This window comes from Perca fluviatilis, chromosome 1 (genome assembly GCF_010015445.1).
Source record: "Perca fluviatilis chromosome 1, GENO_Pfluv_1.0, whole genome shotgun sequence".
Classification (NCBI taxonomy): Eukaryota; Metazoa; Chordata; class Actinopteri; order Perciformes; family Percidae; genus Perca; species Perca fluviatilis.
The window spans coordinates 24,542,793-24,560,701 of NC_053112.1; the positions used below are offsets into that span (position 1 = coordinate 24,542,793).

At 39.6% G+C, this 17,909-nt stretch overlaps 1 protein-coding gene across 6 annotated transcripts in view; it reads left to right on the forward strand.

Moving 5' to 3' along the window:
- The first annotated feature begins 3,171 nt into the window (after positions 1-3,171).
- Positions 3,172-17,909, forward strand: part of grin2bb (glutamate receptor, ionotropic, N-methyl D-aspartate 2B, genome duplicate b) — a 115,555-nt gene continuing 100,817 nt past the window's right edge. For 2 of the 6 annotated variants that reach the window (XM_039810440.1, XM_039810488.1), the window contains exons 1-2: positions 4,604-5,333; positions 11,414-12,154. In XM_039810440.1, the coding sequence (XP_039666374.1) occupies positions 12,146-12,154 (9 nt within the window). In that variant the 5' untranslated portion in view covers positions 4,604-5,333; positions 11,414-12,145. Of the gene's footprint in view, positions 3,364-4,603; positions 5,334-5,972; positions 6,803-11,413; positions 12,155-17,909 lie in introns of those variants that run through there. The other 4 variants (XM_039810448.1, XM_039810458.1, XM_039810479.1 and 1 more) reach the window with 4 other exon arrangements.

Below are 17,909 nucleotides of genomic sequence, written 5' to 3' on the forward strand. Positions count from 1 at the left end.
AATTGTCATGGGCGGCGCTAAGCTCCGCACAGAGCCGCTGAAAAATAGTTGTGTGAGAGAAAACTCAAATTGGACAGATAGTCTAGCTAGCTGTCTGAATTTACCATGCAGAGATCTGAGGAGCAGTTAACCATAGTCCTCATAAATCCACCAAATTAATTTTTTTATTTATTTTAAATTCCAACTCAAAGAAAGCGGAAGGAAGCGGAAAATACATGCATTCGGCGGAATTTCCTGTGGCACCGGAGCAATCCCGGAAGTGGAACATCAAGGATAGACCGTGCGTTTATGGACATCGGAAAAACGTTTTTCCGAGTGAAAACGTCACCATTCACGTAACGTCCTGTGGGAATCAGAGGTGGGAAACTCGGGCTGGATTTTGATAACCGAGTTCCCCAGTTGGTGACGCGTTGTTGACAACTGACGTTTGATGGAGGCGACTTTGGTTCACTGAACATATTTCAATGATAATAAACTGTTTATTGTGGACAAATGCCTCTGCCAAGAAACATACACAGACATAATATGTTTAAAATTATTCATAAATAGGCCTATTTATAAAAAAAAAAAACATTATCCGTGTCTTTTCCCGTTCGTTGTCCTGCAGATAACACAAACAAACACCTGTCCATGTGCTGTTTGGATGCTCGCATAAGAAAACAGCAGAGAATCTTCTGTTATTGTGGCCTCCATGTTTTCACACACCTGATGCTCTAGGCTACGGCCAACCGTTAGTGGCAGTCATGCAAAAAGTTGTTATGCCAAACGCCAATATAACAGAAGAAGAAGAAGAACACGCATCCCGACCATGTGAACGCTACCAGTCGGAAAAACAACGTAACCAGGGGGGCGGTGCCTGTTATTCCGAGGTGGCATGAACGCACGGAGAGACTAAACTAACCCTAACCACAAGGTCAATGCCTAATCTCAACCATGTCATGAGACTTTCGAGACAATCTTGGGTTACCAACTAGACACGACTGCTTGAACCTGCTGTTCTTTAATTGTTGACAATAAATTAACAATAAGATTATGGTAAGCAGTTACAGATAATGGATGGATCTACAGCGATCATTGGGTCACCAAAATTAAAAGGACCATTCGTCTTGGTGTTGTGAATGTGCACAGCAAATATTATGTGTTCATGGCCAACAGATCCTTGGAAAAGTAAAAGGTAGCCCTGATGGTAGCGCTAGTAGAAAATCAATAGGCTTCTTTGTCTGGGGAGCTTAAAGTACAAAAAACAATTTAATTGACAATTAAGAGTTTGGTCTGATGGTAGTGCTAGAGCAACAACATTGAGTCCTAATATTTAAACGTGTTAAATATTGGGGCACATCCTTCTGAACCTGTCAGAATTGACAAGAGGCATGAGAAACAGGTGGAAACACTCAGGCAGCATCAGCACTGCCACTGCCAGCCCACTACCCGCAAGAGGCGGAGAAAACACAAGAAGGAGGGGTCGTCACACCAGGCAGTAAGGTACTGTTTACGGCTGAGCTGCCAACAATGCTGTCAGTCACCAGTGAAGGGCGATCTGCAGCTAAAACCTTCAAAATGGTTCAGTGACAGGATTCTGTAGTCAGTTCAGTTGGAGATTTGGTATACATGTACTTAACACCTCTAGTAATTAGTATGGCCCAACCAATACAGATTTTTTGAGAACAATACTGATATCGCTATTTGGGAATTTATCAATATATTGGTATTATATATATATGTATATATATATATATATATATACTACCGTCAAAAGTTTTAGAACACCCCAATTTTTTAAATTTTTTATTGAAATTTTAGCAGTTCAAGTCCAATGAATAGCTTGAAATGGTACAAAGGTAAGTGGTGAACTGCCTGAGGTTAAAAAAGTAAGGTTACCCAAAACTGAAAAATAATGTTCATTTCAGTATTTTACAAAAAGGCCTTTTTCAGGGAACAAGAAATGTTAACAATGTAAAGCTGTTCTGCAGCAATGGAGGTGGATCAGGCTTTGAAAGTTGGTGCTTCCAATTCCCACAGGTGTTCCAACTTGTCTGGATTACTTACAACCCCCTCTGTTTGTATAAAAGTATTGTTGGAACACACTGTGGTACCGTACCCTCATGAGCATTATTTGAACAGTACTGTACTGCAGAAAGTAGTGTGTTGCTATAAAAGTGGCGGGGAAAAGGTAATTAACAATGGAAGAGAGACAGACCATCATAACATTTAAGAATGTTGGTCTTTCCTACAGAGAAATTGCGAAGAAAGTCAAGGTGTCAGTGAGTACAGTATTCTTTACCATCAAAAGGCACTCAGAAACTGGGGGAAACTCTGACAGGAAGAGGTCTGGCAGACCCAAAGCCACAACAGAATCAGAAGACAAGTTTCTGAGAGTCAACAGCTCACAGGACAACAGCTTCAAGCACAGCTTAATAGTGGTCGTAATAAGCAAGTCTCAGTTTTAACTGTAAAAAGTTATAAATTGTTTCCATTATTTCTTTTTTAACTTAAAATGTTCATTTGTTCTATTCTTTCATTTCAGAGTACAATAAGAACTGTACATTGAACTGCATGAATTTCAATAAAAACCTGGAAAAATTGGGGTGTTCTAAAACTTTTGACCAATAGTGTGTGTGTATATGTGTGTATATGTGTGTATATGTGTGTATATATATATATATATATATATATATATATATATATATATATATATAAATGCGGACCAATTCCAAGCGGACATTTGACAGTTGAAAAATCAACTTGTCAGTGCTCTCTGGTGGACAAAACTATGAAGGGATGACAGTCTTGCTGTTTCTACATTGCCTCAAATCTAGTTTGGCTTTTCTGTAGCGCAATTTCTTGATACTTATCAGCTGACATACACCGATACCGATGCGATATGGCTGTATTGGCCTGATAGTTTTATTGGTCTTGATTTACTTATTAGACACAAATTAAATAAAAAATAATAATTTTATATTTGAAAGCCTTTTTTGAAATTTGTTAATAATAATAACGAAAAGGACCTTGAATTATTTTTTATCCTTTCTAAATTTGATTTAACTAACCAAGTGATAATAGCTTTTTTTAAATGTAGGCCCTAAATGTAATTGTAATGGTGCGTTCAGGATCACACCGAAGCGTTTTCGAATTACACATCCAGCTATCAAGATCAAACTTGCGACGCGAATATTGATTATTGAATATTGATATTACTGATAGCTAGCGATGCGTCACGTCGCTAGCGTTTTCAACAGCAGCAACAAGTTAACGTGACTAGCTGGCCTATTTTCATCATTTTGTGTTGTTTACGTGGAAATTTGGATTACGAGTATCCCACAGAACAGCACCCTCTTTCTTGACCTGCGCATTAACATCATGGTAAGTCTGGTTTTGCATGTCTGTCTATATCGTTAACCTTACTTGTGAAAAGCATAGACAGTATATAAGGTGAAAAGTTGGTAGCGTTAGCTAACTCTTAGCTTGTACAAACTCAGCGTTTGAGCGGTCAACGTTAGCTAGTTGTATTTCGGTTTAACAAACCCCTCAAATTATTAGGGCAGTTTATACTTAATAAAACTACTAATGCCACGATGAAAACACACTCAACGAATTAAACTTCTGCGCTCAAATTATGAAAGTATACAAAGCATATTTATTATTCAGAATTGTCCCTTCAGAGTCAATGTATAGCTAGGTATCATATTTTTGTACAATTAGTATCGACATGTAACGTTAAGCAGCATTTTGATGCTGTAGCTAGTCATGGAGTTGCAGAATACTTTAAATAATGTCACTGTTGGGTAGCTTAATGTGTCACAAAATCATATTTTAAAGGCTGATTATGAATTGTATAGGCCTATGTAAGAATTGAGTAAATGTACTTAATTGCCTTCGTAGGAATTTATTCCATTAAGTGTAAATGTTATTTTTTTCCCCATAGTTTGCTCCAAACGTACACATAATTTGACAAGTTTCAGATTATGATGGAAATGGAAACTCATCATAGAGATAGTGAGATAATCCTGTGTAAAATAGCCTACATTTTACTTTTACTGAAATGTTGCTGGGAAACCTATTCTGGAGTACTGTTGTAGGTCTTAGGACCCCAGTTTGACAAATAACACTTATATAATAAAATGACTTTGAACATTTCTGAACTTCAAGCATTCTCTAGCTACATGGATTTTCAAAAGAACAACAAGTAAAAATGTCTTCAACCAGGTTGAATCAGTTACAATTTCATCACTATCAAGCCGACATGAGCCTCAATAAACAAATTGTCAGGACACACAACTTAGCAGGAGGCATTACGGTGACACAAAAACAAAATTGCAAAAATTTTAGAAAAACCTATCATCTCTAATTAAACCTCATTGTTGCCAATTTTATTTTCATCTCTGAGCACAACAACAGAGGGAGCTATTGCTTTCATTTGTAAAAACAATTTTCTTGACAATTGTTGCAACAGCCCTTCTTCACTGTAGCATCTCTCTAATTCACAATCCTATAGAGGGACCCACCTCCACATCTCTCTCTCTCTCTCTCTCTCTCTCTCTCTCTGGAGGAGGAGGAGAGAAAGTGAGTGCAGTTTGAGTTGTGCTCTGCGCACTATGCCAGCCAGAGGTGTGTTTCGGCTCCACTCTCTGTATCTCTGGGTAGCAGCACCCCACCGTGCAGCCAGCCTGAGTGCCATGTCTAACAGCTTTGTTGGCAAAGGGTTACAGCTCATCTGAAGGGGAAGGTAGCACCTTGCTTTGAGGAGGACGGAAGATAAAAGAAGACTGACCAGTTGCAGAGAGAGGGGGGATATAACTGACAACCCCCCCCCTCGCCTTACTAAACTGAGCAAAAACGGAAGGCTTTGGAGTATTCAATTTTTTCTTTCGTTTTATATTTTTCTTATTCCTCATCGCGGTGCTGGGAGGTGCTTCATCTTTTCATATAGTCTCTCTTTCCGTCATTTGCCTCCTCATCTATTTCTCCATCTACCTGGTGTATAATTTTGTCTATTTATGAGTGAGAGAAAAGAGGAAGGAAGGAGTTTGTTTTAATTTTTGTCCTTTCCTTCCTCCTTTCCACTCTTCCCTCCCTTTCACCAAACCATATCATACCTGTCAGTTCCTCCTTGCCATTTCATTTCTATCTGCTGCCATCAGTTCATTATTCCCCATCCTACACCTCTTCTGTCTCTAAAGTCTGATGTTATATGAACTTGGATGAATTTTCTTCAAAGACAACTAAAAAAACTCCTCATGAATGACTATTTTTTTCCCTTTTCCTTCTCTTGGTCCTTCCACACCCATTTTCTTTGCATCACACTCTTGCGGGATTCTTAAATGTTACTCTAGGTAGGTTAACTATCGTTTAGTGTCTGTCCATCTGTTTGTCTGTGTGTATTTGTGTGTGCTTTACGTATACATAAAACACACATTAACACACACATGCACTCGCACACTAAATTATGCCTAAAACAACAGTGTTCAGTGAGTCGATAACAGTCTGGTCTCGCACTGTTTTCACACCCTCCTCCTCATCTGTTCTGCTCACCATGGCAAAGTGCGCCCATTTTTAATTGTTGTCATCTCTTTTTATGTGTCCACATGTCACGTCCCCTTTTCCATTTAATAAATATAGCAATTTGTTTTGCAACCTTTTGTGAATTAACAAGGGAAGACAAATTAAGTTTAGTCTTGAGGAAGAATGAGATTAATTTCTTGGCACGTTGGCGTCTTTATAGGTTTGATTATAATTTGGCAAAGTTGGGAATATTTAGTCCAAACTAAATGATACTCTCATTTGTTATTTGTTTAGCTGCATTCAAAGTCCGGAGCGAATGCCCATCTCAAGTCATTAAGAGTGTATCCCATTTCATTTGTGATTTGTGCTTATTTTCATTCTGCCAGTCCATCAGCAGCCATTAGTTCTTATACAACACACACACACACACACACACACACACACACACACACACACACACACACACACACACACACACACACACACACACACACACACACAGACACAGACACACACACACAATCCTAAAACCTTGAATACGCTCCTTATTATCATCAAAATATTTTCCAGAATGGAATCCTCGTGCTTCTGCATGTTTTGAGTTTCCCCTTCCCTCGCTTTAATTGGTTTTAATCAAGAACTGGCCATTTTTCATTCCTGAAGCTCTCCCCCCTCCACTTGTCTTCATACTCATCCTCTGTCAGGCAAGAGAGACCGCTTGGCATTAGTTGGATGTTGAACAGTGGATTAAGTGGGCAATGCCACGCGGTGGATTTGAGGTGTAATAGACGGTGTGCAGGTTGTTAGATAGAGACAGACTGATAGACAGATCAAAAATAGATAGAACTTAATATCCCATCTCATCACTACCTTTCTCTTTCCCTCTGTCACATTTCCCTTTTCTTTACGTTGTGTTTGATGCTTTGTCTGTACTTTTCACTGCCACACCTTTTTTGGGAGCGCTGTTTTAAAGCATTACCACTGCTAGACTGTACGTTTTTAACCTATGTATCCACGGACATCTAGCTGTGCACTCAACCTTAAGGTGAAAAATTACACCCACTAGCGTAGGCCCACACCAGCCACGTTAGTCTCCTTTTTCTCCCCTTTCTTATGGACTGATTAAGGGGCTTAATAAATACCTCTTTCTTGATTGTTCTGAGAGTGGGATGTCGTCATGAAGGAATATGAAGGACCACTCCTTTTGCTCTGTCTTTGCTTTTGTGTCTCAACTCTGCTCCTCTGTAAAACATCTCCACTACAGTCTATAAATTATGTGTTACAGAAAAGAGTTAATTAGGTGAGTAGTGAATTAATATAGCATTCACTTCTTCTCCGCAACTGAGTGTATGCAAATGCATGAACAGTAGGTGTGTGCACTGAATATGTATGTGTGTGTGTGTGTGTGTGTGTGTGTGCAAGACTACAGCTAATCGAGTGTGCATGTGTTTGTGCATGACACTGATAGAAACGTATTCTGCATGAACTTTAATCAGCAGGTTCACTGTGAAGGGTATTATTATATTTTCCATCCCCTTTGCTTGTACTGCTAAACCTTTCTTCACCCTGCTGTGACTAATAGGATGTTTTTCAGACCATGCCTTTGATCTTTATCCATATACTGGTAGATCTAAGAATTTGACGCATTCTCATCACTTCTCTCAGCGGGGATTTTGAGCAACAGAGATTTCTTACTCGAGGACCATTTCTAATTCACGGCAGAAAGCAGCTCAAGATACTCTGTTAATTTGGTCAAATCTCTCCCCATCCGCTTACATCAGTTGACTCACTCAATGACTCCAGTGCATTGTGTAGGTGCATGCATTTACATGCATCCATTTTATCCCTCTTCTTCTCCTTATTGTGCATTTCAGTTGGTTGAGGTTTGTTAACCAATGCTTTGTTGATGCCCTCCTCCTCCTCCTGCTCCTCCTCCTCCTCCTCCATTACATTTCTTCTTGTTTCCTGCTTGATGGCTCTGCAACATATCAATCAATCAATCAATCGATCAATCAATCAACATTTATTTATATAGCGCTTTACAGCAACCAGCAGGTATCCAAAGTGCTTCACATCAAGGACCAAGAATAAAACAACATAACATACAATAAAAAGAACAAAACATAGAATACAGTAAAATCAGAAAGTTACATAAAAGCAGGAGGAAGAAAGGGAACATGTCACACCGTTACTATTTCTATTAAAAGCCATTCTAAATAAAAAAGTTAATTTAGAATGGCTTAATAATAAACCTCTCTAAAAATGACTAGATGTCTGGAAATGAACCACAGATCTAATGTGACTTACTCACCAGCATTACTGTGTCAGGCTCTTCAGCATGACCTTAATGAGTACACTGTCATTGTAGGTGACATACTGGGCTGTATGTCTCAGAGCGCATTATATATTGGATAGGTGAGCCAATGCTGTGTTAGCTTTTCTGCAACCAGATGTCTTATTATGGTAATTAACGAGCAACGAAATAGCAAATTACTGATGGCATAATTATCCTAAAGATGATTAGACAAACGAGAGCAAACTCTTAATTGTTTACACATAAAAAAAAACGCAAATCACCATCATCACATTCCCCAAACTGAATTATGACAAGTATCTTTTGCCTGCACTAAAAGCCTTGTAAATAAGGTGATTCCTGCCAGTCAGGAACCGTCGTTAACAACACAAAATACTCAAGATTCATTAGACATTTAGCTGTCACATAGTATTTCACAACAATAAAACGTAAGGGTCATTTGGCGGGTTCCTCCTAAATATTTTCCATTAACAGAGTAAAAGAGTGGACCCCATGTTCTAAAAGTTTCAAGTTGATTTTAACGCTAACGTCTTTAAGCAAAACAGTATAAATGATTTAGGGCGTCTTTGGAAACAGTGGTGTGATGTTGCCCCGCTGTGAGCACACAGTAGTTTAAAATATGAAGGCTTAAAAGGGCATGCTCACCTCCTGGGTTTCGGGCTAATGAAGGATTTATGTTCAAAAGACGAGTCCTTAAGACTGTGTTAAGATTTTGGAGATCTTTAGATACCAAGCACATCAAGAACGCACGTGTTAGTTGATTTTAATCCAAACGCTGGTGTCCATAAAGCAAATGAAACGTACTGAAACCGCAAAATGTATTTTGACACATTTTGGCGTTTTGATGAAGTACGAAAGTAACACACACATTAAAGCCTTTGCTTCAGTAAAAATGTCTTTCTGGAATAACTCACACCAAATAACATTCCACATTTTGAAAAGCTGTTGATTCATAACCTAGCGTGGGAACTAAACAAACCATATTCAGTTATCTTCTGCAAAGGTTCATTTAAGGAAATACTGTATTATTCTACATCAGAGTCAAGCTATCCGTGTCATTTTAATAGTAGAGGGAGAGTCGGAGATAATTAGACTTTGATGGAGTCAGAGAGAAAGATGGATTTTTTTGTAAATAAAATTTGTTGAATGAATAATTCATTACACTGCCAGGCAGGATTAAGATTCTTCACATGCAGATATACTCGACTAGACAATTTTCCTTAGGCCAAATTGTGTATATACCTACGTATCCGACTTCCTTAAAATACACAGATTAAAAACACGTTTGCAGATACCGACAGATCCCTGTGAGCATATACACGGTAAAAAAAAAGACAACTCCCTTGATCTGTTAAAGACGACGAAATTATGAAACGTTAGACAGAACAGACATTACTGTCCCTGCAACTACCAATCATTTTCCCTGTTCATTAATCTCTCGATTATCATCTCGATTAATTAATCGTTTGGTCCATAAGAGATCAGAAAATAGAGAACAGTATCTGTCACAGTATCTCAGAGCCCAAGGTGACGTCTTAAGATGTTTTCTTTTGTCCGACCAAAAGTCCAAAACCTGAAAACTGAACTGACTATTGTAGAAGATTAAGGCACATTAGACAGAGTGTGTTTCAGCAGCCTGGGGCGTCTTTTTGTAATTATAATTTGTTTTTAAAGATTTTTTTTGGGGCTTTTTCCGCCTTGAATGGGCAGGACAGGTGAGAAAGGGGAGAGAGAGAGAGGGGGAAGACATGCAGGAAATCATCACAGGTCAGAGTTGAACCCTGGACCTCTGCGTCGAGGCATAAACCTCTAAATATACGTGCACCTGCTCAACCCACTGAGCCAACCTGGCCACTTTGTAATTATTTGTAATGAGAGTGAAGCATTTTGCTCGCTGCTTTTACGTTGTTGAGTGCCTCCCATTTTTTCTGCTCTACGTGTCTCGCGTTTTTGCGGGAGTTGAAAAACCTGCCTTGAGTTGAAAAACCTTTTGACTCAGAGCGGGAAAGTGCCCGTTATTTAAATTCATACAGCAAAGTAACTGTTGGTTGAGGACAGCCGATTTGGTGGTTGCCTAGCAAGAATAACAACACCAGCCTAAGAACACCAGCAAATATCCACCTTTTGAGATGATGGAACCAGAGAGTTATGAAGAAAAAAAATTAAAGCATTCGTTAGATGCAAAAAAAAATGGCAGAATTTGAAGTAGAGTGAGACCTTTTTCCTGCAGCCCTCCCTCTCCCCTTTTTGTTCGCATGGGCAATGCATGTGCAGAACAGCCAATAGGATCGCTCGCTCTCTCTGAAGTGATCTGTGATTGGCCAAAGTCCCCTGTGACGGCTATATTTTCTGAAGCTTGAAAACGGAGCCAAGAGGAGATGCAGAAGTCTAGTTTATTCTCAGATCACTTGAATTACAATATGCTGAAAGATTAATAATGGAATTTATTTTGCCTATCACAGCTTTAAATAATAAATTATCAAACTATTTGTTTAATAATTGATCGATTAACATAATTTCAGCTCTATTAGGGAGATTACAGTGCCAGACCAGAAAGTCCTGAAATGTTTAATAACATATAAAGAGTTGCCTATTTCTACTCCCCACCTCTGTTAAATTATGAAATCTATTGATATTTTAGTGGCATTAAACCTAAAGCGAATCATCACAAATGCTACAATTTCAATCATATTGGGTTAAAGCAGGGTTTCATGTCCCTTTTTTAATCAAGGGAACTGAAACTTTCTGTGGGGCACACTGAAGATGACTGTCCCAGATTAACCACCTAATATTCGCCTACCATCAATAAAGACACAAATATTGATTAAACATCTGGCATATCAAACCTTGAGATGGCAAAAGGGAAAAATCATGGAAAAATTTCTCCCAGTAACACATAAGCTCATACTAGTGCAAGAGAGGGCCATATTTTACAATCTGTGAGGATAAATGAATAAATAAAAAGTCTGAAATAATTACAGACAAAAAAGGAGTAGGTGCTATGGATGAAATCTATCACAGTGTATGTGATTTTATATCCTGGTATTGGTATATATTTATCGTAATACAGTAAATTATCTGGAAAATTAAATTGAGAAACAGTTTAATGATAAAATAACAAGACAAGAATGTCCATTTTGGGCAAATTAAGTATCAACAAATCAAGTTGCTTAATCACACTGATGCAGCAATCATAAAAAAAAGCCAGTTAAACCAAAGCCAGTTCTTCTCATTAAATTGCCTTGATATAGCCAGATATATTAAGGATTATCTTGATATGACCAATATGGCAAAATATCACTTTGACTCAGGACCCATAGTTAAAGAACTACTGGATTAAAGCAAGGATAAAACAGAAGCGCTGACAGCATCTCCCACGAAGAAAATAGCACAGTAATATTACTAGGCAACAGCGTTCAACACATTGAGATTGCAGTGAAAGGGGGCATGTAGACACAGCGGCTTCACTGAGTTAAGCCTTGACCTCAGAGGCAATTGACTTGTGTACACAGTGGCATTCAGCCTTCACCAACGACCCATCCATCCACAGCTGTTCTCTGCCATCTGACTCTGTCCTTCTTTTCTTCTCCCCTTCAGACTGAGAACAAGGAGAGCACAGAGCAGGCTGGACAACTGATCATCATGACTGGCTAAAGCAAAGCCAAGGCAAGAAAGCCAAAGAAGAAGAAGGAAGGGAGGGAAGAAGAAGAGGAGTACCTACACACCCACTGCTGCTCATCTCCACGGCAACTGCATTCACATGCTTGCAGACTTCTGGGGGGAGACCTTGGCGAGCTGCATCACCAGCGTTGGAGGAAAGGGAAAAAGAGTCGGATGGAAAGAGACAAATGAAAGAGTGCCCCTTCACCCCTCTATTATTATACCATCTATTATCTTTTAGTGTAGTTTATTAAATTCATAAGCAGGCTGCCATTTTGAGTTGATGGTCAACTTTTAAAGTCTTCTAAGATCTGAGTCAAAAGTATATTTCAACCAGGTTAGATCAGCATATTGATCTTTTTGGGCCTTTTTAAATGTAAAAATCCTTGTTTCTAAAGAATTAAGTGTCCTTTGTACATATCATTGCACTTTAAAAACGGTCCTCTTCCCTCCTGCCACTTCTTCACACTGACATTCCCCAGCATTGCCCACCTCCACCCCCAGTCAACCCAACACTCACCTCTCGCCCTGCAAGACCCCACCTCAGTCTTCTCTGCGTGACTTCATCTGTCTACCATCCCTTCATCCGAGGCTATGAGAGGAGGAGTCGAATCCCAGATCACTCCATCATGCCAGTTCTGAAGAGTAGAGAGGAGATCCGGGCTGGCAATGTTAAAGGTAGGCCTGCGATTCCAGTAATTGGATTGTATTTGCATGTCTGTGAGCATCATGAAAATGTTGGGAGCCGTTCACTGGGAGTTTACTGGGCTGTACAATTGTGTCACAGTGATCCTGCACCTCACTTCATAATCACATATTCATTTTTTTCCAAAGTTGGTAAACATTTATCAGTTAATAGTTTGACAAATAAAGCCCAATATGTTCACACATCTTTGTGTTTAAATTTATGTGTAAAAGCTTATGGCAACTCATAAACCGAGGGCAAGGAGGAGAAGGATGAAAAACATTCGTAGTCCAAAAAAAGAAAGGACAAATTGTCTTTTTTTTTAGTCAAACATCCTTTTTTCCCGCAGTGCTGTGTGAGGGAGCCCAGTGTTGAGATAACAGATAACGAGGCACCAGCTTCAATAAGCCCATCAAAACGGCGCGTTGCGCTGCTTCACAAGTGAAAACAGGTCCAGACAATAGTAACTGTATAAAGCAGGGGAATGGGGGAAGCTGGAGCCAATGTTATTGCTGAGCTTGTGCTCCTTTCAGCAGCCACTCGGGAGTTTGACTGATAAAAGGCACGTTTAAAAGTTGGAGGGGCATGTAGAGATAATGGAAAGACTTGTCTAAAAGGAAATGTGACAATGAGTACAAGAGAGGAGATGAGGTAAAATCAGCTCAAAAGGAGAGTTTACACATGACATTCGTGTGCAACAGAATTAACCTTTTAGACTGGTTTACAGTCTGTGTGTGTGTGTGTGTGTGTGTGTAAACATTTTTGCAACAGAAAATGCTCAAAATCCCATGTTCTGTCAGTGTCCGGCTGCTGCCTATGGAGCACGTCCAGGATTTGTCTCTTGGTGGCATTGTAGATTAAATTCTTGGCTGGATTGTTTTTAGCTTTGGGTGAGACAAGTTAATTCTCACAAATCTAAACTGAGCTTCTCCACATTTGCATTCACCCACTCATAGGATCTGATGTAACTATCTAATTATGATGCGCCTCTTTGTTGAAGCGTGACTTAGAGGAGGTGTGTGACAGCTGGTCATGTCCCTCCTTCACAACACAACAGCTTCAACACTGAGCAGACCTACTGTATTCTACTCCTTACTCACATATGCTGCACAGACCATGCATTCTACAGCTCCCAAATTCCTCACCACAATATTTCATCTTTTTTTTCAATCTAAACTTCACCCTCCGTCTCGACAGTTTTGGGTATTGGCTGACACTGCAGGCTTGAAATGGCTGAATGTGAACTGTGTTTCTAGGGCAGATTTTCCATCAAAGAAAAAAAGGGTGTGGGGGGGGGAGATCATGACAGAGTGAGCAAGGGGTTAAGGCGTGGCAGACAGCAAAAGAGACAGACATGCAAAGACCCAGACGCAGGCGGTAAATCCAGAGGAAGCTTCACTGACAGTGGATGAAGGAGAAAGCTTTGTAGATAGATGTAGCTCTGGGTGCGTAAGCAACAAGGCCTAGGAGGGGTGTGTTGTTACAGCGTAGTGATGCTGCATGTTTTTGGAAAGAGGTTTGGTTAGAGGGGATTACAGGATCTGAGCATTGGCTCTCTTGTCAGGCGGGCAGCCTGGTCCCTGTTTGGATCGGTGGACCGTGAACGGAGTGGCGGCAGCGAGGTGCCATGAATATATGGGTGTCGAGATGTTGACGCTGGGATTCAGACAGCCGGCTGACTCAGTTTTGGATGCAAGCCTCATGTGACCAGCTTTACAAATGTTGATTGAGTCGTTGAAGGATTACAGGTGCTGAGCAGCCGTTCGTGTTTATTGTTTACTCAGAGCCAGGGAGAGAGAGAGAGAAAAAGCGAGAGAGGGAGAGAGGGAGAGAAGTTTAAAGTAGTTACACAACGCCTCAGAAAAGCCTCTATCATCCATGCATTTTTAATTTTTTTTCAAGAAATGATCCATGCAACACAATCTAAAAAAAATAAGAATATAATATGAACTGAGTTGTCAGTTTTTGTAGCTAAAACGAATGTAATCTAAAGGCTGAAACATGCTTCTCTGGACTACACGTAGGCGAAGGGCACATGGCTTTTTCTTTTATACATGTAGGTCCAATTTGTGTAATGTTTTTATTTCTTATTTCTCTGTTTCCAACCTGCCTCTCGACAGGAGTTGGATCAACCAGTCAGCTTGCTTGACATGCGGGTGTGTGCAACAATAGCCAGTGGGTCACACTGACACATGGATAATTCATTTTGTGAGCGCCCCCTGCTAGAGTACAAGAAACAGCCTGTTGCACTTACACTGTACATTGTGAATTTTTAATTCAGACAGTTAGTAGTAGCCTTTATTTGTCACATAGTCACAAGTACCAGCGAAATTAGCCATCCACCTGACCATACATATACAAACATACATTATGACAATGGGGTAGACAGGACAGGAAGACAGGGTATTTAGGAAAAAAAGAATACAGCATGACATGAGGAGAGGGGAGGAGAAAAAGGCAACTCCCAGACTATGCCCCTGATAGGAGTACAGTGTGGGAACAGTAAAACAACACCTCAGCAACATAAGCACATAACCAGTACAAGAGCACACAAGACTCGCAATGGGGGAGGGGAGTGTTGAGGTGGAGGTAATCCAGCACAGGCAGGCAGCCATCCGGTCCTGCAGCCATTACGGCGCTGGTCACAGACCCGCCCGCCTGACTGGGGGTACAAAGCGGCGAAGGCGAGGGACGGGGTGTGGGGGGTGATTGCATATCTGTATATATGTAAGGGTTCGTGTGTGTAGGCCTGAGTAGTCCAACTACGTCTGGCCCCGTAATCTCGTAAATTACACTTAATGTTAGTTAAACTGGAAACTGAGTATAGATGCCCTCCCGTTTTTGTTAGAGACAGAATCTTAAGATGCCTCTTCTACCTCTCCTTTTCTATATCTATTCTACTCTTAACATGGAAATGTTTGATTGGAACATGAAAAATGTAATGAGAAAAAAAATTCAGAAAAATTTTTTTTTTTTTTTTTAGAGGGGGGGAAAAAAAAAAAAAAAAAAAAAGAAAAAAATTTGTTGGGGGGAGATGATAAATTTTTGTTTTTTTTTTTTTTTAAATGCCACAAGAAATAAAATAAGACATCAAAGAAAAAAAAAACATTGTCATGCAGATGGCTTTGCTTAGAGGGAATGATACGATGATAATTATGTTTTCAAAGAGGGAGAGAGACATGATGAAAGAAAGATGAGAACAAAAATATTTAATTGAATCAGAAGGAGAAATTGGTCTGTGTGATGCTACTTATCAACAGTTTACTTTAAGGAGGAGGAAATCTTGACAGGTTCAGATCTTGTTGCGTGTAATTCATTGGTGTAAACAGCCATACACCAGTACTAATACCTGTTGGAAGTAAGGGTAAAAGTATTTTTTTTATTTCCATCTTTTGTAAGAAAGCCATTAGAAATTAGAATAATAATAGAATTCTAAAATCAGAATGTGTCTTGTTGATATGTGTCCCCAGGGCAACATGGTCACCGGTAGAGTCCGGTACAGCCCGACTGTGGACGATAAAACTGAGATCCAATTAGCTTCACAGCGGAGCGTTCAGGTCCAGTCGAAACAGTGCAGCTTAGTTGGCTTAACAGCTTATCATCTTAAAGTTGACTGCTGGACGTTTTGGCGCTGGTGATATTCCTTTGGTGCTGGCTAAAACCTCTTTGAGGGTGCCAATAAATTCTCAATGCAGGACAAACCCTGTCTTTTGGTTTTGGACTACTGGTTGAACAAAAGCAAATATTTGAAAATGTCACATTGGGTTTAAAGGTATTAATATGTAAGAGGGAGGTATGGCTTACCGTTTGGAAACACACAGCGTTCAAAGTTGGCCCTTCCTCCCCAGCTGAACGAGTCGGAGAGAGAAAGAGAGTGAATAAAGAGAAGGAGCGCCGAACTTAGCAGTGTATCCGAGGAATAAAACATTATTTTCTGATTGTTTCATACAGCATTTCGTGTGAATGCAGAGCTTCATCTTGTCTGTGTGTCGGTATCAGAAGCCCGAGGGGTGTGACAAAGCAGCAGTACCTGGGAATGAGAATGGGCTGCATAACCTGCACGCTGTTATTGGCTGGGGGTAACATAAGCTTTCTCCCCAAAGAATATCAAGACTTTTTAACGAACAAATGATACGCCATGTGTACTGTCAGCCGTAGCCTGAAGTAGTGATCTGAACTGTGAACGGGATGTGAGATGATCGCTGTGATACAAAGTAAGTTCAGAGGGGCAGTTTAACTTACTCCTTGCAGCTTGTGTATTAGAGCCATCCTGTGGTGTTCAGAGGAAAAGGCACTGAAGGACTACACTCAGTTTTGGAAATATAATATACAGATTTTCTTATTCATTTAATGTAGCGCATTACTTTAGAACGGTAAACAATAAAAAAAAAGAATAATTTTTGTTTATCAGAATTTTTTTTTTTTTTTTTTTTTTAAAAAGGGTGGGGCGAAAAAAAATAATTTTTTTTTCTCTCACAATATATAAAAAAAAAAATAATGATCAGTTTAGATTGACACTGTCATTAATAAACTATGTCTTATTATAAGTAGCAAGTCAAGGATGTAATCAGTTGTACATCTGAGGTTATCAGCAATGAATCTTTTTTTTTTTAAACTTCTAAAAAGCTCTTTTAGATGAGGCAGTTGATAAAGTATAAGTAGATCCACTTAGATTTGAATGAAAATTATAGCATAATTCACTGCTCATGTAATCTTGTAAGGTCGTGATGATAATGAATGAGATGGTCAGTGATATCAGCTAATATTCTGAGACACTTGATGAAGAGTGGAGAACTAGGGCCAGCTGTGTAGAGACGTTGGTCCAGTCCAGATGAACAACTCTTTGCATGCTCAATTGAATGTGTTTTATTGAGTATGTTTTATAGACATGAGTGTTAAATGAGCAATGACACAGCATATCTATTTAAATTAAATAAATAATAAATAACATAATTTGTATATAAACAATTTATTGTTTACATGGTGGGGGACAATAGAGGTACTGAGCCAGTGTTAGGCCTCAGGGAATTAAGAGGAATTATAAAACAGACAAAGTGGATAGTCGGTCAACTAGTCTCATGAGTCCGAGGCGCCACAGGCGTGCTATCAAAACCCCAAGAGAGCTAATAGCTGTTGAATGCTCAGATTTTGCCACCAGTAAAGTAGTAAATACCAAATTGGCTAAGAATGAGGAAAACTCCAGCATCATGTTTCAGCTTTTCAGAAAGGCCAGTGAAAGAAAGAAAGAAACCTGAGAAAATACATTACCGGCTGAGGCTGAACAGAACATGGGACAACTCATACTGTGTTGCTTCAGATTAAAAAGGATAAAAAATTTTATCAGAGTGAGTTAAAATACACCTTAGAAAAGAAAAAAAACGACTGGAAACCTGTAGTACCCGGCAATAACTAATACGTCTACATGCACTGTAGTGGTGGTCCAGGCTGTAAAGACCCCTGTATTGCTACTGCGACGAACACGTCACTTTGCTGCTAAATTAAGTCCAGAGCAGGAGATATAGCCTCAGTGGAATAAATGGCTTCAATGAGGTAACGAAGACCCTAGGGGATAGATGGATCATGCCTCAATCCTGCGTTTTCTTCATCACTGTGCCGCTGAGTGTCTATGTTTAGTTGTTTGTGTGTGTGTGTGTGTGTGTGTGTGTGTGTGTGTGTGTGTGTCAGTTAATTTGCCTCTGATGAAGAGACCATATAATGTTATTTAGAGAGCTGGGGCAGCTTCAATAC